Source organism: Onychostruthus taczanowskii, unplaced genomic scaffold, assembly GCF_017590055.1.
Source record: "Onychostruthus taczanowskii isolate IOZ18803 unplaced genomic scaffold, ASM1759005v1 scaffold126, whole genome shotgun sequence".
Taxonomy (NCBI): Eukaryota; Metazoa; Chordata; class Aves; order Passeriformes; family Passeridae; genus Onychostruthus; species Onychostruthus taczanowskii.
The window spans coordinates 960,705-986,260 of record NW_024498418.1 but is presented as its reverse complement, the minus strand read 5'-3'; the positions used below and the strand labels follow the sequence as shown (position 1 = coordinate 986,260).

The 25,556-nt window shown below is 59.4% G+C and overlaps 2 protein-coding genes across 6 annotated transcripts; one reads left to right on the top strand and one right to left on the bottom strand.

Annotated features, from left to right (window-relative positions):
* The first annotated feature begins 129 nt into the window (after positions 1 to 129).
* On the top strand, positions 130 to 18,667 carry BCL2L1 (BCL2 like 1). 5 transcript variants are annotated; one of them, XM_041396141.1, is made up of 3 exons: positions 130 to 364; positions 1,320 to 1,985; positions 16,935 to 18,667. In XM_041396141.1, exons 2-3 carry the CDS (start codon positions 1,431 to 1,433, stop codon positions 17,070 to 17,072), a joined length of 693 nt encoding a protein of 230 aa, XP_041252075.1. In that variant the 5' UTR covers positions 130 to 364; positions 1,320 to 1,430; the 3' UTR covers positions 17,073 to 18,667. The 5 variants fall into 5 exon arrangements, with proteins under 5 accessions (XP_041252075.1, XP_041252077.1, XP_041252076.1 ...); XM_041396143.1 differs by having other exon boundaries at positions 230 to 364; positions 1,325 to 1,985; XM_041396142.1 differs by lacking the exon at positions 130 to 364 and adding an exon at positions 490 to 516.
* A 1,007-nt stretch (positions 18,668 to 19,674) lies between these two features.
* Positions 19,675 to 23,617, bottom strand: LOC121331595 (bactericidal permeability-increasing protein-like). Its single transcript, XM_041396174.1, has 15 exons — positions 23,470 to 23,617; positions 23,137 to 23,251; positions 22,918 to 23,046; positions 22,681 to 22,836; positions 22,487 to 22,550; positions 22,313 to 22,373; positions 22,045 to 22,136; positions 21,726 to 21,959; positions 21,572 to 21,631; positions 20,988 to 21,155; positions 20,737 to 20,804; positions 20,412 to 20,454; positions 20,180 to 20,243; positions 20,022 to 20,098; positions 19,675 to 19,944 (listed from the first exon to the last, which is right to left on the bottom strand). Exons 1-15 carry the CDS (start codon positions 23,615 to 23,617, stop codon positions 19,903 to 19,905), a joined length of 1,521 nt encoding a protein of 506 aa, XP_041252108.1. The 3' UTR covers positions 19,675 to 19,902.
* Between the last annotated feature and the right edge of the window lie 1,939 nt (positions 23,618 to 25,556).

Here is a 25,556-nt window from a genome sequence, read left to right as displayed (position 1 = left end):
GAGCGGAGGCCCGAGCTGACCCCGCCGCGGCCGGCAGGGGGCGCCAGAGCGCCGCGCTCCGCCCGGCACCTTCGCGCCTGCGCACCGACCCAGCCGGCACTGCGCGTGCGCACCGTGCCCCCGCGCGGTCCAACCGACGCTCCTCGCCCAGCCTCGAGGCGCCGTGCGCATGCGCACCGCCCCCTTGCTGCCCCCTCCCACTCTACCGCACCCCCCCGGCCGCTCGGCGGGCGATGTGGAAGGAATCCCGGGACTGCTGAGCGGGCCGAGGCCCGGCGGGGCTCCCGGTGACCTCCGGCGTCGCTGCCAGCCGGGCCCGCGCGGCAGAGCCGGGAAGGACGCGGACCCTCAGTCGGGCGCTGAGGTGAGGGGCGGGGTAGGGTGAACCTTGAGTGACGCGCGACTCAGCCAAAGGGAGAGGCCGCAGCCGGGCCCCGCCCCTCCTGGCCGCTGATTGGCTGGCAGTCCGGCTGCGCGGGCGCCGTGTCGACCCTCGTGCGCGGCCCCGCCCCCCAGGTACGGCGACCGGTGGGGCCGTCCGGGGACCTGGGGGGGGCGATCCGGTGACGGGGGGGTGGCTCGGGGGTCTGGGGGAAGCCGTCCGGTGGTGCGGGGGCAGTCCGGTGGCCGGGAGGACCGGCTACCCCCTGCGGCGCTCCCGCCTGCCGCTGCCCGGCGTGTCACCGTCCCGGCCCCAGCGGCAGCGCGCCGCTAACCGTGACTGGAATCGCTCCCGTAAGGACGCAGGGCCGTGCGGCGGCTCCCGCGGTGACGAGCGCTCGCCGGTTTCAGCGGTTTATCCTCTCCGCCCGCGGGGAGCGAGGGGCTTCGGTGCGGCGGGGGCTACGGTTACCGTCAAAGCGGGCCCCCCCGGGGCTGCCGTGATCCTTGGGTAGCGCTGCCCGCCCGCCGCTGCCGTTGGGTAACGCCGGCGGAGGGGGCGGGGGCGCCGGGCCCTTTAACGGGCGGGGCGAGGCGGGGGCGGTGCTGTCGCGTTCCGGGCCGACCCGAAGCTCCAGCAGAACAAGAACCGCCTCCGCCCCGGCCCGCAGCCGGCCTGCCAGGCGCGACCCGCAGCCGGTGAGATCTGGGGTCTGCTCGGAGCGAGCCTGGGGGTCCCCGCGGCTCGAGGCTGCTTTCCGGGGGAGGGGGTGTTGTGGTCGGTTTTCCGTGCAGCTTCAATCTGGTGGCCCTGAGCCTCGGCATCGAGCTGCGGGGTGATCTCAGTATAACGATAAGCTATCGGTGGTAATGGCGCGGGTGCATCTAAGAGCTGTGGCATTAACCGTTTCGGTGCCTCTCTCCTCCTCTGTGCTAAGGTCAGATGCTTCCATCGGTGGCGAGGAAGAGGAGCAGAGTCGGGACCTGCTAAGTGCTGATCTGCTTGTGCTCCGGACCATGGACTCATTGAGGGCGTCCCAGGTGTGAAAATGTACAGCAGTAACCGGGAGTTAGTGATTGACTTTGTTTCCTACAAGCTCTCACAGAAAGGCTACAGCTGGAGTCAGCTGGAGGAGGAGGATGAGAACAGGACTGACTTTGCAGGGGAGGAGGACGAGATGGACGGGGTCCTGAACGGGAGCCCCTCCTGGCACGCGGCCACCAGCCACATAGTGAACGGAGCCACCGTGCACCAGAGCAGCCTCGAAGCCCACGAGATCCGTCGAGCAGCCGACGTGAGGCAGGCGCTGAGAGAGGCGGGGGATGAGTTTGAGCTGAGGTACCGGCGGGCGTTCAGCGACCTCACTTCCCAGCTCCACATCACTCCCAGCACAGCGTATCAGAGCTTTGAGCAGGTAGTGAACGAACTGTTCCGCGATGGAGTGAACTGGGGCCGCATCGTGGCTTTCTTCTCCTTCGGAGGAGCCCTGTGCGTGGAGAGCGTTGTTAAGGAGATGCGGGTATTGGTGAAACGCATCGTGTCTTGGATGACCACGTACTTGACCGACCACTTAGATCCCTGGATCCAGGAGAATGGCGGATGGGTAAGAACGCGTCTGTGCTGGGGGCGGCTGCCCGTGCCCTCCCTCGCTCCAGGCTGGCAGTGGGGCCGGTCAAACCAGAGCACAGCTCCCTGCAGTGTTTGTGCTGGAGCTTGTCCTACCCCTTGCAGGGAGGATAAAGGGCTGTGTGGTCTTGCCTTCTGTGCTCTTAACACTGTCCCAAGAGGGCAGCCCACCGTGTTGACACAGTTTGTGCTCAGATATGTCTTTCTCCATCCCTGTTTTTTCTCCCTGGATGTTATGTAAAAGACCTGTTTTTCTAAGAGCCTTTGGAAATCTAATGTCATCCAAGCTTGTTCTTCCAGCAGAGCCCTGGCTCTGGGGCATGTTCCCGGTGTCATTAATAGCAGGGAGTGGAGCTTCCTCCTCTCCAAGGCGGTGTTGTGGTGGGCTGGCTGGTGGTTTGCCGAGGTAGCAGCTACTTCTTCATTCTGGAAACAGCTTTTGCCTTGCTCGTGGTGAAGTGAATCCCACAGCAGATCCTGGTGGGTGGGTGGGCTTCTGGGACTGTCTGAGCTGGTGTGGTGGGAGCCAGAGCTGAGGTGGAGGCAGTCTCTCTGCTGGGGAGCTGCTAAGCCCGCAGCTGCTTTTCCCTTGGCAGGGAGCAGTGCTCCCAGCTGCCCCAGCAGCAAACCCTGGGAGCTCTCAGTGGTGAGGTATTAACATGAATAAGCATTTCTTCAGGAAGCATTCTTGAAATGCCGGGTCCGGCTGTGCGGTGCAGCCTGGGACTGCCGGCGGGAGGTATATGACCTACAGATGTCTGAGTTTTCATTTGGCTTCTGCATCTTAGTGATTCCCTGCTGGTGTAACCTTTACCGGTTCCCACTGGAAAGAGTTCATGCTGTCAGGCATTGGCATCTAAACAGCGGGGAGTTGCCTCCTTGCTGGGAGCTGAGGCCTCTCAGCCCCCTTCAGCTCGCGGTCCATTGACAGAGCCCAGCATTTTGGGAAGGGGACAGGAGCCTTTGAGCCCAACGTTGTGCTCTGCACCCTCCTTGCAGAGAAGAGGTTCTCCCCAGCTCCCCGTGCCTGGCCAGCAATGCTGGGGACCCTGGAGAAGAAGGGGAGCTGGTGCACCCAAGGGGAGGGAGCTGGTTCAGGAAGGGTGAAAGAATTCCAGGAATGTGACCGCCCTGGGGCACTGCCTGGGTGGGGCTGCTCAGGCAAGGAGAGGAGCTTGGTTTCGATTAATGGCCTGGGATCTGCTGGCCATTTCATCTGGCTCTATGTGGCCCATTAGCTCTCTCATCCTGCAGATAACCCTGGCCAAATACAGAGTTCCTTCCCCCTCCCTATGCTTTTGGCTTTTAGAGCCACAGATTAGTTTTGGAATTAAGTGATCAAACTGAGGTTTCCAAGCTAGTGTGGCTGTTGCTGTTAGTGACGGATTGGGCTGTATCCTGGAGACCTAGGCGATAATGCAATCTGATTTTTTGTAAATGAACTCTCTGGGGGATTTAGATTAAATCACTGGTGGAAAATCACTGGTCCCTGCTTGTGGGGAATCAAACACCTCCTCCCTCTGTTCCCCACCCCCAACCATCACGATTCAGCCTCTTCAATTTTTTTGTGTCTGTCTCTAAATTAATTGTTTGGAACAAATATTTGTTCAACAGATTGCGGAAGGGTCAGGACTCCTCTCTATCTGACCCGCCCACCAGCTCTCTCTTTGAAAAACGCCGTTTCCCACTCAGGGGACCGCCTTGCTCTCTTGTTCTAACCTTGAACCAGGCTTTTAACTTCCCTGCCCGGGCTGTGCCGCTGCCTGGGCTGTGCTGGGAGCTGAATGGAAGCCAGGCAGGGTGGTGAAGGCCAGAGTGTGGGGAGTCCACACCACCAGCCACCAAAAAACCAGCGCTGGGCAGTGTTGCTGCTGCCAGCCTGTTGCAAACCCTGAGTGCTCATTTGACATCTTGGCTGTAGCTTTCTTCCACTCTCAGCTTTCATCATGTTCCTTCCTGTAGGAAGCCATGCCACTCCACACCAAGGGACAGAGGCCATAAGAGCTCCTGAGTGCCTCACGTGTGGGGGATGCTTTGCTTTCCTTCGCTCTCGCGATTCCAGCTGCGGGGAGAAAGCCTCTGGCCTTCTGCCAGCTCTCCCTGCAAGGGGAGTGCCACCCTGCCCTGGCTGTGATGGAGCCATCCCTCTCCTGCCGCCCTGTTTGCACAGGGAGTCTGTTTGTTGCATTGGAGCTGTTAGAGCATGTCCCATTCAAACAAAGCACTCCCGAGAGGTGCAGCAGGCAGGTCCTGGTGAGAGAGATGCAAGTTCTGGCAGGCCTGCTTGGCAGGGCCCAGGTGGTTTGTGTTTTGGAGCACTGCAGCACTTCTCTTCCTGGAAAGCCCCTCTAAAAGAGGGAAGGAGCATGGCTCCATAACAAGAGCTGCACAGCCCGTTTGTGTAGGAAGCTCTGTTCCATTCCCCACCAGTGGAACAAAGGCAGCAGAGGAGGGCCACGGGGTGCAGGTGCCATTGGAGGCTGCTGTGTGCTGGGCTGTAGCAGTTCTCTTGAGAAATCAAGTTTTGAGGCAAGGGGAAATAGTAAATCTTGCTCCATAACGTTAACATAGAAGTGTTTTGTCACATTTACTGGCTCTGCCTTGGTTTGCCCTCTGCTCTGCAATCTGGCACTGGGAAAACAAGCAAACAAGAGCAACCCAAGGGGAACATTTAATAACCAGCCAGAAGAGAGCTGCTGCCTTGGCAAGCCATCCCATCCAAAAAAGAGGCTTTCCTGGGCCAGTTGCTTTGACCAGGACCATCTCCGACTCGCTGTGAAGTTGAAATGGTGGTGCCAGCAGGGATTGGGAGTGTGGAGGGAGAAATCTGGTGAGTGGGAAGGAAGGAGGGGGAAGTGCAGGGTGAACGGGAGAGAGCCTGGCAGGCAGAGGTGTACTGACCGTGCCTAATCTGTTTGAGAAAGGAAAGTGAGCAGTAGTTCCTGCCTGGCTGTGACCCTCCAGTGCATGACAGCTTTTCCTTCAAGGCTAAATCCACATTCAGAATGGGATTTAAGGAGGGTTTTCTGGATGAGCTTGGAGTTAGATCTGTGGATATAGAGTCGGGAGGTTTGTGGGGCATATGGTCAGGACCCACATAAAGGGGCTGCATCAGGCTAGAACTGAAACAAGTAGCATCTTCAGTACCAGTCAGTGATATGTGAATCCCAACAAACTGTACTAGGCTGATGGAGAATGAACTACTTCCTGCAATGGCTCAGTGCTTCCTGGGTTCTCACTTGACCCTGCTACACAGGACTTGGTGTGCTAGGACATGTGTTGTGTCACCCTGCAGAGGGCTAAAAGCTTGTGATTCTCTTTGGGGAAAACCCTTTGAACATGTCAATATAGCAAGCTCATTTTTATCTTTTAAATTTTTTTTTCTGAATGATAGGAAGTGACTCAGCCTGTGTCATATGACAGCGCACAGCTGGGATTTCGTCCTGTGCTCTGGCTCCAGGCTCCTCAGTGGTTTCAGGTCGAGAGTTAGACTTTGATTCTCTGCTCTTTGAAAATGCTTTTTGGCCTTGTGTCCCAGGTATGCTGCACAAGCTGTCCCTGCCACTACCACATTTCCTGGGAGTGTGTGGTTTGCCAGAGTTCTGCCCTTCTGAGTGTTACAGGTTGGGTTTTGGGGATACCCTGGCATTTCTAATCCTGTTTGAGGTCACAGCCATTCGTTCCACGTGGTGGTCAACGTGCAGGAGAACTGACTCACTGGAAATGACTGAGCATAGCCAAGGCTGTGCTTTGCTGTCTTGAAGATGAATCCTGTGGCTTCATCTGAGTCTGAGAGAATTTGGGTTGTTCAGCCGGGAGAAGAGCGGGATCCCTGCTAGTGCTTAAAGAGGCTCCAGCAGAGGTGGAGGGGGACTTTGGACAAGGGCATGGAGCGATAGGACAAGGGGGAATTCCTCCCCACTGAGGGAAGGCAGAGTTAGATTGGCTATTAGGAAGGTTCTCTGCCCTGTGAGGTTTATGAGACACTGGCACAGGTTGCCCAGAGAAGCTGTGGCTGCCCCATCTCTGGAAGTGTTCACAGTAAGGTTGGATGGGGCTTTGAGCAGCCTGGTCTGTGGTGCTCAGCTGTACTGTTGCTTTGCACTTTGTCCTCGGTAATTATTTTACAGCCTTGATCCCTTGCAGCTGAGACGATGGCCCCATTGTCATCACCTGCATGGGGTGAAAAAATTACTGTCCTCCTGCCAGTGTGGTTCCCCAGGTCCCTTCACAGTCCTGGGTATTCCTCCCTGGCTGTGGGAGGTGCCAGCAGTGTCCTGACTCAGGCTGTCCTGCCTGGACCAAGCAGCCCAGGTAGCTGTATCCCCACTGACAGCTGGAGATGTGGGCTCAGTGTGCAGATCCCTGCTGGCAGCTCCTCAGCCAGCCTTCGACCTGGGAGGCTTTTCTGCAGTGCTCTCCAGGAAATGCCATTGGAATGACTTCCACTGCAGCTTCCTGCCCGGCCCACAGCAGCATTCCTGCCGCTAGACCAAGAGCAATGCAGAGGCTGATTTCAGAGCTTTGCTCTTTACCCCCTTTACTGGTTCTCCTTCTTTGGGGCCCTGCCTGTTTTCCTTGCTGCCTCTCGGTGTGTGGTGCAGTTTGATTACGTTCCTTAGATCTGTGATTACAGCAGGCGCCTGGAAAGCCAAACTCCTGCCCGTGGCTGGCTGTGGCTCAGAGCAGCCCACTTAACCCCGGGGTCTTTGAGCGAAGGGGATAGCATTTCCTTCACTCCCAGGGGAGCCACTGGCAACTCTGATTCGTAAAGCACTCCGAGGCTCTTTAATCCGAAGAGCTGAGTGTCATTTAAAAAAAGACCTGTGAAATAATTAACAAACTGTTTCTTGCTGCTCTGTGTTCACAGCTGCTCTCAGTAATGTCATTCCGCCTGCTCATCCTGCTCCTCTCTGACGCTGGAGCCGTGTCCCTGGAGCGCTGCCCGGGGTCTCTCTCTGCTTCAGCAGCAGTGGGGTGTCCCAGCACAGCAGAAAGGGTGGGTGGGAGCTCTCTTTTCCCCAGTGGAAGCTGCAGCTTTCTGTGTGTGTCTGGGCTGCTGTGCCTGATTTCCATGGAGCTCTGGTATGGTTTGTGTACGTGGTTTCCCCCCAGGAGCAGCAACACGCCTGCAGCACACACTGGGTGCAGCTGAATGGTGGTGTGGTGCTCTGAGACCTTCGCTGAAGCTGAGAAGGTTTGGTTTCCTCTGGTTTTTACCAAGAAGCTGATGGCTGGAAGCACAGTCCCATCTTGACATTACAAGGAGTATTTCTCTAGCAGCTCTTTCCCCACTAGCTGTAAAGCCAGAGTATTCCCAGGAGGAGCTGGGGGAAGGGAAGGGATGGATATCAGTTGTAGAAGTGTTGCAGACCTGCTGAACTGAGAGGCGAGGGATTAATGGTGGCTGTGGGAGCAAAAGGGGGCTGGGGGCAGCTGCTGTGTCCCCTCTGGGGACCCCAGAGCAGCCGGGATGTTGACCTACCTGCTGATTCAGAGCGAAGGTATTCACTGAGGGTGGCTCTGCCTTGCAGTGGCAGGAGAGCAGCCACTGTCCTCCACCCTCTGCTCTCCTGCTCCACCCTCCCGCAAGGGAGGGATGTTGCCCTTAAACACTATTGTTCTGAGCCACTAAAGATTAACGCATAGAGTGGAGACATGAAAGGGAAGCAGAGTCCCTCAGTGCCAGGGCATTCCTTGCTTTATTGCCCTGACCTTGGACAGGGAGACATCCTCCTCCCTGCTCCTCACCTGGAAGGATGTGCAGGAGGGGTTCTTGGTGCAAGATCTCTCTGAAGTCCTACTCCTAATCATTCTTGAGATGCCAAGAGCTCAAGTTAGGGAACATGCATTCCAGAGGCGTGGGAGAGCTTCTCCCACGGTGCACCCCTGGAGGGGGGCAGGCTCAGGGCATGGGCTGGTACCCATCGTGGTCAGGCGGGGAGAAGGGTTACTCTCTGCCACGGCAGAACAGCCCAGCAGAACGAGGGTGCCGAGGGCTGCTGGGAGGCAGAGCCGTTAGCAGATGGCTCCAGCTGGGCTCACCGGGGAGCAGGTGTGGGTTTCGGGAGCAGCCTTTTAAGAGAGATGTCAGTTTTGAACCCAGGAGGCTCAAGGGGCTGAGCCGTGGCTGCCACAACTCGCATGCTGGGGAGCTGTGACCTAGTTGTGCTGTAGAAATGCTCGGTTTATTTTTTATTTTTAGGTATTTTGCTTATTTTATCCTCATCTTTAATTTAGTTAGCAAAAAAAAGAATCGGAGGGCTGAGCAGTGCTGGGAAGGACTGCCTGCAGGCGGGAACGCCCGCTGCAGCTCCGTGCAGCCAGCATCTCTCCAGCCGCCCGTGTCTTCTCTCGGACACGTGCTCACGTGTACCAGCCCAGTGCTGTCTCCCAGGATCTCTTTAATGGGAAACCCAGTGCACTCAGCGCTGCTGCCTGCCTCCGGGGTGCCGAGGGAGGGAGGGAGGAGCGGGATTCGGAGCGTTAACCAGAGAGGCTCCCGTGGCCGCAGGGACTGTTTGAATGTTGTGCTGTAACTGGTCTGCCTTCCCTCTGCTGCTGGGAGCAGGAAGCTGGGGGAGCTTGGTGTTTCAGGGGGCTTTGGGCTGGTTACTTTTTCGACTGCTGCTTGCCTCTGCACTGGCACAGCAGGCCCAGGGAAGGGTAATGGGCTGTATCTGCAAAGAGGGAAGTTTCAGGGGGTTGTGTGATTCCCTTGGGGAGAGCTGTTTGAATTTATTGCATTATCCTCCTTCCTGCTCAAGCTTGTGTTTCAGCTGTGTCTGCAGACGTAGCTGCTGATTTAAGTAGATCCAATTAGTAGCTGGCTGCTGGCATCAGTATCCTGCTTGGGGAGATGAGCCCTGGAGATGAGGAGCCTCCGGTGGGAGCAGGCCTGGGCTCAGCCTTTCAGCCCCCTGTTCCTGATCTAGGATGGACCCAGAGTCCCCCAGCTCGCAGCCCTGCACCTGAGCTCAGAGGGAAACCGAGGCAGGTGTCCTGCTCCGTGCTCTGCCTGGCCAAGAACAAAGAGCAGGCAGGTTCTCCCTGCCTGTACCGCTGCCAGACAGGTGCTCTGAAGAGTGAAATCAAATACTCCAAAACGTGACAAGCTGGCAGCAGGCAGGGCTTGGAGCAGGAGCTGGAGCTGTTCACCCCGGGACTGTGCAAGGGGCCTATGGGCAGAGCCATGCAGTGACCTGGCTCCTGGGGGAGGATTTGAAAGGGAGCTGCTGGAACTGGCTGCCTCCTGAAGGAGCATGGAAGGGTTTTCATCTCTGCTGGAGGATGAAGGCTCTTTGTGAAGCTCACAGAAGAGGTTTAGGCTAGCATGGAGCTGGTTTGGTTTGAATGCAGCTGGTGCCATGATCAGGTGGAGCAGGACAGCTGGCTGCATTGCTTCTCTGAACAGTTCCAGTCCCATTTGCCCATCTCTCTGGTTTGTGCCACCATGGAAGCTGTGGAAGACTGGGGACACTGCCTGTGTTGTTCAGGGAGCACGTCTGGTGGCAGTACGTGGCATTACTCTCTGTGTGTGACTTGTGGTGAGCTGGCTCAGGATTTGGGCTGGGATGTGGGTGCTGGGTGTGTGTGTGGTAGTGCCTGGGTGACATATGACTTACCTATGGAGAAAATGAGGTGTTGCTACCTGTAAATCAGCCATCATGGAGTGTTTCAAGTGCCTTCATTCTATACTTGTGTGGCTCACCAGTGTATTAAACTTGCTGGAGAGCTAATGTATTTTAATAGAGCAACTGACCTCATTTAGAAGCTTCCAGTGCACCAGCCAGTGATTATTTCATGCAACAACATGCATGGAGGAGCCCAGGGCAGAGCACAAAGTCTCCTTCTCATGCTGCACTGCTCTCTCTCGCGTTTGCTGCATCAGCTGCCTACTGTGCTTCCTGCCCTCAAGTCAGCAAGGATTTTGCTAAAAGGGACTTTGTGGCTTGAATAATTTGAGATTTCATGGAACTAACAGGAAGTGAAAACAGAATGAGCACATCTTCCTCCTCTTCCTGCACCTCCACCCTTTCCCCTTTTTCATTCAAGTGGCATGTAAGAATTACAGCAGCCTCGTGAGGTGCCGGGGCTGAAGTGGGAAGTGGTAAAGCTTGGCTGTCTCTCCTCCAGGATGCTGGTGGGTGAGTGGCTGAGGCAGGAGAACCTGGCAGCTCTTCCCCCGGAACTCTCTGTTCTGGGAACCGTCCCTGCACTCAGCCTGGCTCCCTTGAGCCCTGGTAACACCACCATTCCCTGTGGGGTGGGTTTGGTGAGGCTCACGGTGCGGGTGAGGACCAGAAAGAGCCGTCAGCATCGCCCACTCCTCCCCTGGCAGGAGGGAACGTGGCTCGGCAGCCGGGCACACGTGAGCATGGCACATCTCCCCGGCACAGGTTTCCCCACGGTTACACAAGGGCACGATTGCACAGGAGCTCTGACGTCCAGGAAGAGCAATGACAAGGTGAAAATTGAGCTCTGTTCCCTGGGTGCCAGCGACCCTGCTGAGGTGCTGTCCGGCACAGCGAGCTGGCCACGGCCCTCTGCTCCCCGGCCCCAGATAACCGGGACATGAGAGCAGGAGCCTTCCCTGCCCCCCGAGCGTGCCCCTCGCACAAAGGCTGCTCTGCTGCGGGGCTCAGACACCATCTGTCCGGTGGGGAGAAGCATCAGAGAGACCGTCTTTCCTCGGACTATTCCACTTAATGCCCTTTGGAAAACAATCCCATTCCCAGCAGGTGCTAATCTCTTGAGTGGATCCGGCTCAGCCAATGTGTTCTTCGCTGTGCCTTTGTAGCAGAGCCGCGTCTCCTGCCATCCTCGCCGGCTCTGCCGAGCAGCCCGGTGCTGGCCAGGGCTGTGGCACCTTCGGGAGCCCTCAGCCTGGTTAGCTCTGGGAGGAACACTGATGAAAGATGGATGCAAATGGATTAGTCATTCACATCGTCTCCGGCTTTAATACACATGAATGTTTCAGCAGATTTCTGGAACGGAGAGCGCAATTCCCTGCTCTCCATCTCGTGCTGTGCACAGCAGTCTCCCGGGGCAGGGACGAGGGTTACAGCTGTCACCGTAGCCTCTTTCATGTATTTGGAAAACGCTGAAATTGTGCTGAATGGTGTGGGGTTATTGCAGGTTCCCTGGAGCCGGTGATGAAACCAGTTTGACAGAAGGCTGCAGCGGCAAGGATTAGGGCTGGAATGTGCTAGTGAGGGTTTGTTTCTGGTTAGAAAAGAGCTGGCTCTGGCCTGGGCTAGGCTGGAGCCCTGCAGGTCTGTTGGGCTTTGGCCCAAGGGACAGCTTCCCTGCCGGACCCCCAAGCTACAGTCCCACAGCAAAGCCCGAGTGAGAAGAGAAAGAAGAGGGGGTGTTCTTATTTAATTGACTCTTTTGAATTTATGGATGCCTCCTTCCCAGTCGCAGGTTTCAATGAATGCCCTGGGATTTGGGGAGGGCCAGCACCCCAGGGTCCACAACACCCCAGCACCAGCTCCAAGGGCAGGAAAGGCAGGAGGGGCAGTGGGTGGGTGGCATTCCCTGCCATTGTCATGGAGATCAGCAGCTGCTTCCCTGGAGGTCACCATTTGCATAACAGTTAGAGCTGAGTCTCTGGAGTATTTGCACCTGCAGTTGCTGTCCCCAGAGCCCCTTCCTCTCTCTGTGTGCCAGATCCCCTTCCTCACCCCATTTTGAGCCTGCCTGGGGTTGCTGGTGGGGACCAGTGGGGTGAAGCTGCAGATCTTCTGTACCCATGGAAGGGGGATTGGAATTAGATGATCTTTAAGGTCCCTTCTAACCATTCTAGGATCTGTGTTTCTTTGGGGAAGGTCAGACCTGCCTTGGATGGCAGGTTCCCTTGCCATGCTCCTGAGTCAGATGCTCACCTTGACCTCCACTGCCCAGCACTGCAGGCAGTCCTGCGACCTCTGCAGTCACACTCTGTCCCTTCTGCCCTCCTTTCAGGGCTGGGAGTGGTGGGGGCCACATGTGGATGCAGCATCAGGGGGAGCAGGGCAGAGGGAGAACCTCTAGGATGTCTCTTCCATTCATATCACAAAGGGACCCACAGAGCCGTGTTTACAGGATCCCCGTGGCAGCCTTTGGGAATACTTATGTTTTCTTTTATTCTTAAAGCTCTCAGCTGCCTTTTCTCCCCTGTGTTTCACCTCCAGGTTCGCATATGCCAGCCCCATGTGGTGAGCTGGCAGCCCAAAGGGGCTCTGGGAGCAGGTTGCTGTCGATGCAGGGCTTTGTTGTGGTCTGTGCTGAGCTGCTGCCTTTCTTTTTCCCTCCTTGTCTTGCTGCTCAGCACAAAACTGTTCCCAGCATCTCATTAACAAATGTCTGGTCATCCAGATGACTCTGCTCCCGGCCGGTGGTTGCTGTTAGACCTGTGAGCAGGAACACAGCTGTACTTACGGTGAAGGTAAAACAGAAACAGCCTTGTTTTCAAGGGAAACATTGCCTCGTGATGAGAATGCCTGGGTTGGGAGTCAGAGCTGTGGCTCATGCTGCTGGCTCGCTCACAGCTCTGGGAAAGGCACTTAACCTCCCCATAGCTCTGCTGATCCATCTGGGAACAATGCTGGCTTATCCCACAGGAGCTTCTGGGGAACCAGATCATTTTTGGTATATCACATCAGGGTCCTGGGGGTTGGAAAGGCTGTTGTGCATGCTGAGGTGGGTGCTGGGGGTCTCTGTCTCCCTGGGCTGGCTGGGTATCGGAGCCGTGGGGAAGCTGCAAAGCTCCTGCTGGAGTCCAAGTCTCCGTGTCAAAGTTTGACCAAGTTCACCTGGATACTCCCAAGTAGAGCCTGGCTCTTCTCTGCTGGTTTTCAGAGCTTTGTCCTGGTATCTCAGTGACCTCCATGCCCCTCACCCCCTTGTGCAGGGCAAGCTTTGAGCCCCAAACTGCTAGAGACCTCCGCTCTCCTGCCTCACCAGAGGCCAGATGGGAGTTTATTGCCCACATCTGCTTCCTTCACCTGCCCTCTTGGCTCAGTGTCACCGAATCCTCTTTCCCCAAGTGCTGGGGCTTATCTTGAAAGAGGAACCTGCTCTGCTCTGCTCACCCTGAATGGGATCCAGCAACTGTTCTCCCTCCCGCGCGAGCAGCACTGGTGAATGAAACCAACCGAACAAATGAGAGCCTCAAACTTGAGGTGTTCCCCTTTCCAGGCTAGGATGTGAGTAGTGTCTCAGCCAGAAGTCGTGTTTCTTTAGTCTGCTCTTCCCCTGAGACAGAGCACTTCAGGTCAGACCTGCTCCTCTTGCCTTTTTGCCACAGGGTTGTGTGTGTGCACTGGGCAGTGTTTAAATGGTTGCTGCATCCCCCACAGTGCTGGGTTGCAGTTTGGGGCTCTGTGAGTGTCCAGAGAACTTTTGGCACTGCAGAACCTCCCTGCCCCAGCTCTGGGGGGTGGTGGGGCCTGACTCCAGGGTCTCTACCTCCTGCAAGCAGCATGTGCAGCAGGAGGGAAGCATGCCCTGCCACAACTCCTCCAGCAAGTGATGTTTTAGGCTCCAACAAGAAAATGTGGATTCCTTCCCCAGCTCTGGGGAGGAGAGGCAAAGGTAGGGGATTGCCTCTTGCAGAGGAATAAGGTCTCTGCTTCCTCATTGCCTGCTCTGGAGCATCCTCCTCTCGGATGTGGGGTGGGGAAGGGGATGTGACGGGCGTTCTGATGGAACAGTGTGTCCTCTCTGGAAGAGGCCCACGGATTGAGACATTGAAACACTGACGTGCTGTTGCTACCACAGTCCTTGTGATCAGCTCAGGAATTCCAAATATTTCCTCTCAGATAAAGGTGACTGGGGGAGGCCAGAAATATCTGGACGTGTCTGGGCAAGCCTGAGATCCAAACACCAGGCCAGAGAGGTCAGGATCAGTCCTGGGAGTGCTGGGCTTCAGGTGCAGAGCGGCCGAGGCCCGGGATGGTGTGGGAACAGAGCAAGCTGCCTTTCCCTAACCTTCAACCCGCCCCCAGCATGGGCAGGGAGGACGTTCCTGCCTGTTTTCCCACTCCCTCTGGTCTGGGATCTGGTTCCCAGGGGACACATCTGGGATCAAAGTTGTGCAGAGGCTAAGCTATCACAGCTCCTAGGGTGGTTTCCCCGGGGAAGGGCAAGGCACTCTCCTCGGGTCCCCTACGGCCCCCAGCTGTGGCTCCAGCAGTTGCTGCTCCCTTCCCAAGGGAAGGAGAGGGGCTCAGGTCCTCTCCCTGCCTGTGCCAGGCTCTGGCTGTGCTCCTCTCTGCCTGTAGCACCCGATAGCTCTGCGTTCACTGTGCGCCATTTATCTCTCCTTCAGCAAACACTTCCTTTTCTTGGAAGCAAGGGCTTCTTGGAACTGCCTTTCCCCAAAGGCAGCACATGCCATGGAAAAAGCAGCATGGAGAACCGGCTGCCAGCCCTCCTTGGCTCCCTGCCCTGCTGGGGGGGCCTCTCCTGGTGCCTGCCCCACGGGGAGGCTGGGTGGATGTGTGGCCCTGTCCAGCACTGAAGCACAGTGGGGACATCCCTGCCGTGGGTCAGGAGGAGCCTGTGGAGGTGTGTGGGACTCTCAGTGGGGCAGGTCCTGCTGAGTCCCTGAGGAAAGCAGATCTTCTGGGGAATACTCACAAGGATGCAGCTGCCTTCCTGCAGCTGAGCGTGCTGCAGCCTCGGGTGCTGTGAGCAAGTGGCTGGGATGTGTGTCCAAGGGAAGGACCATCCCTGGAGCGAGGGCCCTGGCACTGAGAGATCAAAACATATGCTGAGTTGGAAGGGACCCACAAGAATCATCAAGTCCAACTCCTGGCCCTGCACAGGACAGCCCAGCAAGCCCACCATGTTCCTGAGAGTGTGGTCCAAACACTCCTTGAACTCTGGTTCAGGCTTAGTGCCATGACCACTGCCCTGGGGAGCTGGTTCCAACCAGCCCAACAGCCTCCTGGTGAAGAACCTTTTTCTAACATCCAACCTAAATCTCCCCAGATACAAATGTTGTAGGGGTGGTGTTTTTTGGACAGGTGCCTTCTACCTCAGTTCCCTGTGCCCTCCATCCCTGCCAGCCTGCTCTCAGTTTGCTGCCACTGCCATGCCCTGTCACAGCTCCATACTCATCACCACCTATCAGCAGAGGGATTTCCTGTGCCAGAATTTAAAATATCTCCTTCTTGGGTTTGGGCTCTGCTCCTGTGCCTGTCCTTCAGCACATCACTCGCTGTTCCCTAGATGAGTGGACTGACAGCAGCCAGCAGCCCTCACCTTTTTCCTGGGACAGCATCTGCCTGTGAGCTCCATGCTGCCCATTCCTGCAGGGCCAGGACACGGTACAACGCCTCCACAGATCCCATGACAGCTGGCAGGCATGGTGGGAAGTGAGCTGCATTCTGCCACTCTGTGTAGGTGGTGGGAGTCATGGGGATGACTGTCATATCCCTGAAGAGGACTCCTGAGTGAGGTGGCAGCAGTGACATGCTCCAGGGTGAGTTAGCAAAGGCCCTGTGTCCCGATGCTCTGCATTTGGGTTTGTGAGTACCTCCTCATGTTCATGGGGTGTGGAAGGCAGCTGGGAGAGGTGTTTGGTGGAAGATGGAGAAGAGCTTTGGTGGCAGAGGCACTGAGGTGCACAGCTTATGAAGGACCTGGTCCCCTGTGGTGGGGAGCCCTGTGGCCGTGGAGAGGGACACAGCCCAGCTCCCTGGGAGTAAGCAGGCAGGTCTGCTGCACACCCTGCTTTGAAAAACTGTGTCTGAGCTTGGTCATAGGTATGTGGCAAGGTGAGGAGATACCCCACAAGCTGTGACCATCCTGGGGCTGTTTGGTGTGAGCTGGGAGACTTGGCACCATGTTCCATGGAAGAGAGGCACCTGGATGGCAGCCATGAGCTGGGCACCAAAGCCCCGCAGTGCTGCTGTGGGCAGCGTGGGAGGCAGAGTGCTGGCAGAGCCGGCAGGCAGGAATGCTCCCCCTGCCTGCGCAGAGGCCGGCGAGGCGTGACAGCGTCAGCCGGGCTTATCTCTGCTTTCCCAGAGCAGCTGGTTACTGGAACTGCACTCACTTACCAGGAAACAGGGGATCTTGCTGGGAAGATGGGCTCAAGGTGCGACAGCATCGAGCCCCTGCTGACGCTGAGCTTCTGGTGATCCCTGAGCCTGGAGCTCACAGCTTCCTCTCCGTCCAGCTCTGAGCCTCCTGCTCAGCCCTGATAAACCTGAGAGATCCTGGGCCACGTGTTTCCCTGCTGCCTGCCCAGGGACCCCTCCTGCCCTGCTGTGTGTGGCTCAGGGACCCCAACAGCTCTCCTTGCCATGGGCTGAGGTCCCCCCAGCTCCTGCTGCTGCTGGAGGCAGCCAGCTCGGACGAGCCAGGCCGGAGTGACTGCATTCCTGGCCAAGCCTCGTGCTTGGCCTGCTCTCCTGAAGCCGTGGGAAGGCAGTAGCTTGGCGACCCGATGTCTGCCTTCGCTGTAGGGATTCGTGAAATCCAGCTCGTGTTGTGGAGTAACCTGCGAGGGCCAGGATGTGGGAGTGGGAGGTGAGAGGCTCCACTGTGGACACAAAATCACTGGGGGGATGCACGGTGTGGGCTCCCGCAGCCGTGGGCACCAGCCCTGCTGCTGCTTCCACGGGCCTCGGCCAGGGAACGGAGCCCAGCGGGTTCCCACTGCAATGATTTCTATCACACTTGGATGCTAATTTTAGAGAGCCAAGAGCATGTGATGCATCCCCTGCCCTGCCCGCGTGGTGTTCTCCTCACAAATCCTTTCTGGCGTCCTCTTCTCTCATGACTGTGCTTCTCCCCTTGCCCTGTGTGCATGATTCAGAGCGAGGAAGCACAAGGCATCTGTCATCTGCTCGGTCCCCACCACCGCTTTCCTGCCAGCCCTTCCCTCTGCTCCCCTCACACCCCCGTGCTCACCGCTCTCCTCTTTCCACAGGAGCGCTTTGTGGACCTCTATGGGAACGATGCTGCTGCCGAGGTGAGAAAAGGACAGGAGACCTTCAACAAATGGCTCCTGACCGGGGCGACGGTGGCCGGAGTGCTTCTGCTGGGATCCCTGCTGAGCCGCAAGTGAGCCGCCATGGCCAGGACGGCTGCGCCTTCACCGCCACATCCACTACACTCCGCTCCCGAGCACCGGCACCGGGCCAGCCCCTCCATCCCGGCCGAGCACCTGCTCCGGGGAGTTTTCTCCCTCGTGCCGCCAGCTCCTTTTATTGTAGCCTGTCTTATTTACTGTTCCGTTGTGTTTTAAAGGCGCTGAGGCCAATGCAGCACTTCAGCCACCAGCTCCCAGCGCTGGGGAGATCCAGGCAGCTGGGGGGGGGCACAGGCTAGAAGGTGTCCCAGCCCTGCAGGGTTCTCCAAATAATTTGGAAGAGAATAAACAGACTTATTTTTGCATGTGTGAGTGCGTGCGTGTGTGTAGATGTGTCACTAATATAAAGTTCCCCAGCCAGAGCAAGGGTCAGGCTCCGTGCCCCCATCTCTGGCACGCTCAAGCACCAGGAGGAGGCAGGCTACCCAGCAGGATGGAGCTTCCCTGCAGCATCCCTGTCCTGTCCTTGCTTCTCCAGTCAGAGCTCATCCCTGTGGCAGGGGGAGCAAGAGGAGGAGGCAGAGGCCAGAGGTGGGGGGCTCTGCCCTTGGTCAGAATTCCTTTCTCCCCACATACTCAGTTGCTGGGAGCTGCGGCCTGTCCCACATGAGGACGGTGTGCCAGGCCCAGGGCTGTGCATGGTTTGAGGGATTCTTTGTCCTCTTCCTCCTCCTCACTCCAAATGTAGATGGCTGTGGGACAGTGCTCATCCCTTCCCAGCCTGTTCCTCTGGGCTGGTAAAAGAAGGAGACAGGAGAGGGGTGAAAGTGCTTGTCCCTGGCACAAAGGGCTTTGCAGAGAGCTGGGGCTGTGGTGTCCAGGAATCCAGAGCAGGGGATTGGAAGGGTCGGGGGAAGCACCTTCACAGGGGTGGCAAAGCCCAGGGAGCAGCTGATTCATGAGATGAGCAGGGAAGCAAGCCCAGGGGAGATGGAAGTGAGGGCTGACACTGGCTGAAAGCCATCTCCACCTCTGGGGAGCCTCTTTGGGGACAATAGGAGCTGTTGGCCTCTCCACTGCTGTTCCCCATGTTCCCAGTCCCGTAGTGCAGGCAGATCCCTGTGCCCAAGCGTGGCTGTGATGGCTGCATGCAGTGACTGAGGTGTCTGGCTTCCCTCCCCCTCATTCCCACGCTGCTCCTTCTGCTGCTGGAGCAGGGAACCTCTGGCCTTTGAGCTGAAATTAGCTTCCAGAATAAAGCCCTCATCCTTCGGAGCCCACCGCGGGCAGACACAGCTGGCTCAGCTTGTCCGTGTACATACTGCCCGCGCTCTGCTGTACATATACGAGTAGTTTTTAATTCATTTGTGAATACTATTAATGCTATTTTTGTTATCTTGTCTGTCCGTATTTATGTGTGGGACCGTGCTCCCTGCAGAGGCCAAGCTGGGATGGAGGTGAGGGGAGAACCAGAGGTTCCAGGGGAACTCACTTGGCCACTGAGCACGGACTCGCGCTCCTCGTGTCGGAGCCACTCAGGTCCCGCATGGGGAGCACGAGGATTAGCATTAGCCCATTGAACGCTTCGGTTTGCAGGTGGAGGTGAATCCACAAATAAATTTGTCATTCGAGCTGCTGCTGGTGCTGTGGTCTTTGCAATCGTTGGGAATTTGGGAGACTTTGGGCCCAAAGGAGTTGGCTTCAGTGGGAGGGATGGATGGATGGATGGATGGATGGGAATGAGGTCCTCTCCTTGCCCAGGGAAGGGTTGGGGTGATCCAAGGGCAGTTTGCTGTGGTCCAGAGGGATGGTGGTGGGGTGGGGTGGCTCTAAGGGGTGATGGGGACAGGAGAGCCCAGGGCATGCTCAGCTGGGCTGAGAGTGCTGGTTTTGGGGACATGGGCTCAGCATCCGTTGTCACGTTGGGAGGAGGAAGAATGAGGTCCTCTCCTTGCCCAGGGAAGGGTTGGGGTGATCCAAGGGCAGTTTGCTGTGTTCCAGAGGGATGGTGGTGGAGTGGGGTGGCTCTAAGGGATGGTGGGGACAGGGAGAGCCCAGGGCAGGCTCAGCTGGGCTGAGGGTGATGGTTTTGGGGACATGGGCTCAGCACCCGTTGTCACGTTGGGAGGAGGAGGGCAGGGGACTCAACCTCGCTGGGACCCACAGCCCCCCGCATTCCCGGGGCTACCCTTCAAAGGAGCACCTTCCCTTTGTGCGGGGCTCATTCCGGCGCGGTTTGGACCACACAAACACTCCTCCTTTTCTGGGATGTCACAAGCATGGGGGACGCCGAGCCACCCACCCCACATCCCTCTCACGGTAGGACTCGCCCAGCTCAGCCTTCCCCAGCCCCCCTCCCCTGTCCTTTCCGGGGGACCCCCGGAGCGGGGCAGCGGCGGGGCCCGGGCGGGCTCCGTGGGCCGGCGGGACGCGGCGGGAGCCCGGACACGGACACGAGCACCATCCCGTGGGCAGCGGGAGGAGCTGCACGGGGACCACCATGACCAAGAGAGCCGCGAGGATTGCAGGGAACCCCAGAGTCCCCGAGGGCCACCAGCCCCGTCCCCAGCCCCCCGGAGCCCCCCAGAGGGGACGGACCCCACCACGGCACGGCCGGAGCCCCTCGCAGCAGAGGACACAGCCATGCCCCGTCGTGGAGTCGGGAATGGAACCCTGCCTGGAGACAGGGTGAGGGGGCTCCCCGAGACACCCCAGAGCACACCGGGCTGAGCTACGCTCCCCTTTAATCCCTGCCGAGGATGGGCTGGGTGGCTCCCGCGGTTGGGCGCTTTGGCAGCCACGGGGGCACGGTGGCAGCGGGATGGTGATGGGGACAGGGCTGCGGGTTCCCACGAGGCAGGTGCTCTCATGGCTCGTACTGCAGGTCCGTGGCGATGAGCACGAAGCCCTGGAGGGAGTCAGAGTGAGAGGGGGATATGGGGGACATGGGGGACCCCGGGGTAAGGGGACAGTGGTGGCACCGACCTGCTGCAGTGACAGCCGGGGTCTGAGCAGGCTGAGGCCATGCGGGAGGGGCAGGGGGATGCCAGCCTGGAGCCACTCTGTGGGGAGACAAAGTCATAGCAGGGGATGGCCCTGGTGCAGCTGTGGGAGGATGGGAACAGGACGGGGACAGCACTTACTGTTTGCCCGGGGAACCCCAAAAAGCCACAGCCCGAACTTCAGCAGGGTCTCCAGACGCTTCACCTGTGGGACAGGCAGGCTCTGAGCCCGGCTCAGCACAGGCAGAGGGGTCCATGCTGCAGGCAGGGCTCAGCCAGGCTTGCCATGCGTGGGGTCCACAGCACCCCAGATTCCCCCCAAGGTGATGTGGAATCTGAGGCTCCCCTTGGATTCCCTGGCACAGCCACTCACCTCCACTGGGCCCACGTTTGATGCCACTTGAGTTATATGGAGCCTGTAGGACAAGATCAGGGTCAGAGCCAGGTACAGGGATGGGAACTGTCCCATCCCAGGGTAGGGACAGGGTGAGCTCCGTGGTGGGACCAGGACCCCAGCAGAGAGGGTCCAGCTGAGCACCTCCTGCCAGGGCAGCTGGCACAGGTATGAACTGGGGCAGGATGGGGTCTGAGCAGGCAATTCGGGACTCAGGGAGGTAAATGGACAGAGGTGGGGACTGGAGGAGCCCTCCAGGTATGTCCTGGGGGAGCTCAGACCCAGCTCAGGGTCAGGCACTAACCCTGTCAGTCTCACTGTGCCCCCGAGCCTGTTCCTGCTGATTGTCGGCTTCCCCGTCACGTTGGCATCCTGCAGCAGGAAGAGACACTGGAGAGACCAGGGCAGTGCCTGCAACCCAGCACCACCCAGCTGGCCCCAGTATCCCCCAGTGCCACTCTGCATGGCCCCAACCAGGAGCACAGGCACACCAGGCCCAGGCAGGTCCTTTGGGGTCCCCTGGCTCCCTGAGCCATGGCAGCAGCAGCCACTCACGATGTTCAGCAGGAAGGCAGGGACACGGGTGGCATTGGGCAGCACCACGAAGGCCTCGGCGGAGCTGAAGAGGGTCCCGTGCAGGGCATCAGGATGGCAGGAGAGCAGGGGCTGCTGGCGGGCCCAGAGGTGCAGCTCCATGGGCTGGTCTGGATAGCGCTCCTGCAGCTGGGAGGGACAGGGCAGGGGTGGCACAGAGCCATGCTGGCCATGCCCCCACCACTGCCCAGGCCCCGTGTGCCCATCACTGTCCTGCCCACGTCCTTGTCCTGGGGTGCTCCCTTCTCTCTGCATCCCATACTGCCTGCAACCCCTCCCATTTCCACTGCACCCCATTCCCTGTCCTGTCCCTCGTGCATCCCATCTGACTTCTGTGTCATCCCATGTTCCATCCCACCTGCAACCTTTTCCTCCTGCATTCCATCCCTCACATGTCCCATCCCTTTCCCATCCCTCCTGCATCCCATTACATCTTCTGTTCCTCCTGCAATCCCATCTTGTGTCCCATGCCCCATCCCACCTGCATCCTGTCCTACTCCGTGTCCCACCTGTGTCCCTTTCTCCCTGTGTCCCATCCCACTCACCTGAGGAGAGAACACCTCCATGCTCTTGGTCCTCAGCTGGAGCGGGAACCGCCGGGGGAGCTGGAAGGCAGGGAGGATCAGGGTGCTGGGGCTGAGCAGGGCTGGGCCTGGGGTCACCCCAGCGGGGACAGCTCTGCTCTCCAGGCACCCCTACCATGTCACTGGAGATGTTCCTGCGCAGGGCCCCGGCCGTGAAGTAGGTGAAGGCGGCCGAGCTGGCGACGAACTCGGTGACAGCCAAGAGCAGCACGGGCTCGTGTGCCATGGGCGGTGTCGTGGGCAGGGGCGTGGGCAAAGCCACAGGCAGTGCCATGGGTAGTGCCACAGGCAGCACCACAGGCGGTGCTGAGGGTCCCTGCTGGTACGTGCCCACCCTGAAGATCTCTCCCTGCACAGACACACAGATGGATGTGAGGATCAGCCAGGCTTCCCTGTTCCCAAATCTGGCCCAGGGATTCCCAGGATGACATTACCTTGAGGGCAACGTCCCCATACTCCTCTGTGAAGGTTGGCGGTCCCAGCAGGGAGTGGTCGATGGCAGCAATGGTGTCCAGCTGGGTGGACACTGCAGGGACATGGAGGTGGACGGGAGGAGTCAGGCCACCAGCCCCCTCCCACAGCCTGGTTCTGGCAGGACCCAGCCCCACAGTGGGGTCCTGCAGACCCTGCTGGGCACCAGTCCTGTCCACAGCCCCCCCGGACCACCCTGCCCATCCCCAGTCCTGGGGTCCCCTCACCCACCTTTCATGTGCTTTAGGGCAGCGTCCAGCCTGTCAATGCCCCTGTGGAGCACGAGGCAGAGCTGGAAGCAGAGCAGGGTGTCAGTGAGCCCAGGGATCAGGGTCTCCAAGCCTCTCACTGAGCTGGGGGGGATGGGGACACCGACACCTCAGGGCACAGGGGCCGAGCACCCACCTGCTTGTTCAGCTGCTGCCGCAGGGTTCTCTGGAGCAGAGGGGCCAGCAGGTTGTAGAGCCAGCTGCAGGGCAGAGTGGGGTGCTCAGACCACCTCATGGCACCCACCCAGCCTCCCCAGCCCACCTCCCTGGCTGGGGCACCAGCAGTCCTTGCATGCCAGGGACAGGACAGAGCAGGGGGCTTGGCATCACCTGTACCCACGGTGAAACTCCATGTGCAGGTGGGTGCCGTGGGTGTCACAGCCGGCGCTCCAAACCGTGGGGTGGCCGCTGCCATCCTCGCTCACCCCCAGCACCGCGGCCACGGCCACGTCCTGCATGCGGAGCTCCACGGAGCCGCTGTCCTGGCTGGGGACACAGCGGTGAGCACAGGGACAGCGGGGACATGGGGCCACCCTGAGTCCTGTCCCCGTCCCCACGAGGACTCACACGGCGCCCAGCTGGGCGGCCCAGTCGGCGCTGAGCTGGACTCGGGCGCGCTGCACCGTCAGCCTCACCCCCACGTCCTCAGCAAAGTCCAGCGTGGATTCGTTCATCTGCAGTTCGTGGATGTGGATCCTGCACAACACAGGCAAGTGTGCTTGTGGCTGTGGTGCAGACAGGGATGGGGACAGGGACGGGGACGGGGACCCCACAGGTGGCTCCTACCGTGGCACAGCGTAGGTGAGAGTTCCCAGGAGCGGGGTGTTGTAGGAACCCGTCAGGTTCAGCTCGTGCTCCTTCTGCAGCATTGACTGGAGCAGCTCCAGCCCAAAGCGCCGGCCTGGGGCAAAGTGGGAATTTGGGGTGACACCAAGGAAGGGGCTGGGGTACCTGGGGTGTCAGCAGAGTGAGCAGCCAGGACCAGGATGGTGCTTCCATCCTCCATTCCCGGCAGACTTGCCATCATTCCTGGGGGAACCCCCTGGTTCCCCTCATTCCCCCTCCTTAGCAGTCTGGGCATCATCCCCCACCCCTGCCTGCTCAGGAGCACTGACTCACCGAACTCCAGTGTCCTCTGGGTCAGCCAGACCTTGATGCCAGGATTGGTGGTGGTGGCAGAGACACAGGTGGGCAGCAGCAGCAAGAGGCAGAGCCATACAGTACCTCGGGGCTGGTGCTGGGACCTGGGGGCTGGAGCACAGGACATGTCTAGGGACAGACAGCAGGTGTAGAGACCCCCTCCCTGTGCACCAGCACAGCCAGGACTTATATCGGGACAGGGAGCCCCTGGTGACATCAGCACACATGGGGACACCACAGTGCTCCGGCCACCGAAAGCCCAGCCTTGCCCAACGCGTGACTCAAAGAGGAAACCCCATCGTGGGAGCAGGGCAATGCAGGGTCCCACACCAGCCCTGCCAGCCCCCACCCTGGGGGTGCACACAGCCAGGGACACCAGCTGGGGCTCCCCACAGGGACACAGGACATGTGGGGACACACAGAGACCCGGCTGGCCAAGGCCACAAAGAGCCTCAGCTGTGCTCTGCCTGGGGAGTGGGGACAGGGACACAGTGAGCAGGTCCTGGGGCAGGGGCCTGCACCAGAGCAAACAGGGCTCAACCCATTTGCACCGGGGGGCAGCGGCTGTTCCCACTTTGGGAAGGGCTCTGGGAAGCCTGTGTACATTTCAGTGGGGATCAGGGTGTTCGGGCTGGGGAAGCAGCCCCCAAGGAAGTGATGGAAAAGCTGGGACAGTCAGAGCGAGAGCAGAACTGTGCAATCCCTTCTGAAAAACCCAGCTGTGGGGAAGGAGCCACCATCAGCAGGACCATCCCCCAGCCAGGGTGAGCCCCTCCAGAGCCGTGGGCTATGGATGACAGGGGTCCAGCTGCCCTCCTGGATCCAGCCTGGCAGACCCAGAGGTACCTCTAGGAGGGCCAGGGCCTCATCTCAGCACCACAGGGGCACACAGAGCCCACGGGCAGCCTCACCACAGGCACACAGCCCACATAATGCACTTGATGGAGGCCTTCAAAGCAGCTGCCCGCTGGCCTGGGATGCCCAGTGCCACCAGCCATGGCTGCAGGGGTGGCCAGTGTCCCCAGCAGTGCCCCAGAGGCCAGAGCTGACCCTGACCCCCAGCCCAATGCCCAGCACAGCCCCTCTGTCCCAGGGTGCCCCTGCCCTGCACCAGCGCTCACCGTGCCGGGTGGGTGCAGTGCCCCACACCGCGGGGGCCGCAGGTCCTGCCATGGTCCCAGCTCCTCCGTGTCCCTGTCCCGGGGACTGTACGTGGCAGTGAACAGCAGGGACCAGCTCTGACGCCAGTGTCCATCCCGGGTCCTGGTCACACCACAGCGTCACCCATTTCCCCAGTCCCTAATCCCTTCCGGGATGAATCAGGTCCCAGGAAAACACCGAGGGACCGGTTGGGGCGCAGGTGCCCGCGGGCTGGGCGCTGCCTCGGGCTCTCGGGTGCATCCCGGAGCTGCCGCATCCGGCATCCCGACACGTGCGGGCGGCCGAGCCCCGCCAGCCCCGCTGCAAGCCCGGGCTGGCCCCGCAGCCCCTTCCCAGCCCTCCTGCGCCAGGTACCCGGCGGTGCCACCTGGGGAGGGGGTGAGGCCAGGGCTGCATCGCGACGGCTCGGTCGTGGGGCACACAGGGCTTGGACAGGGGTCAGGCAGGGACGTGGGGACACACAGGGACACACACGGAGCCCTGTCCCCCCGCTCCAGGGGAGTGAACAGGTAAGGACGGCACCGGGGAAGAGCCCCAGCGCCTCCCGCGCTGGCCCCGGCCCGAGCAGAGCCCCCAGTCCCGGTTCTCCCTGTCCCGGGATCTTCCAGGCTACTCCAGGAGGGCGGCCCGAGCCGTGCAGTGCGAGCGGACACCGGGAGAGGGACCCACCGCCCCGTCCGCGCCGCGCTCGGGGCTGGGAGGGAGGCGGGCGGTGGAGGAGACACCGGTGGGGACGATGGAGGGACCTGGGGGGTGATGGAGGGGACACATCGAGGGTGGACAAGGTCATCCGCAGAGACCCAGAGCCCCCGGCCCCCCTCCGTGTCCCCTGCTGCTGTGTCACAACCAGGACAGGGGTGGACAGGCGAGGCAGTATCCTGACAGCCCAAGTGACCTGTCCCCTG

What these genes read in the sequence shown, in the direction of transcription:
- BCL2L1 (XM_041396141.1), top strand. Translation starts at nt 1,431, where the DNA reads ATGTACAGCAGTAACCGGGAGTTAGTGATTGACTTTGTTTCCTACAAG. An exon ending in TCCAGGAGAATGGCGGATGG is followed by an intron (nt 1,986 to 16,934) that starts GTAAGAACGCGT and finishes CTCTTTCCACAG; the next exon opens with GAGCGCTTTGTGGACCTCTA.
- LOC121331595 (XM_041396174.1), bottom strand. Translation starts at nt 23,617, where the DNA reads ATGTCCTGTGCTCCAGCCCCCAGGTCCCAGCACCAGCCCCGAGGTACT. An exon ending in GCCGCCCAGCTGGGCGCCGT is followed by an intron (nt 22,837 to 22,917) that starts GTGAGTCCTCGT and finishes CTGTGTCCCCAG; the next exon opens with CCAGGACAGCGGCTCCGTGG. An exon ending in CCCGGCTGTCACTGCAGCAG is followed by an intron (nt 19,945 to 20,021) that starts GTCGGTGCCACC and finishes GACTCCCTCCAG; the next exon opens with GGCTTCGTGCTCATCGCCAC.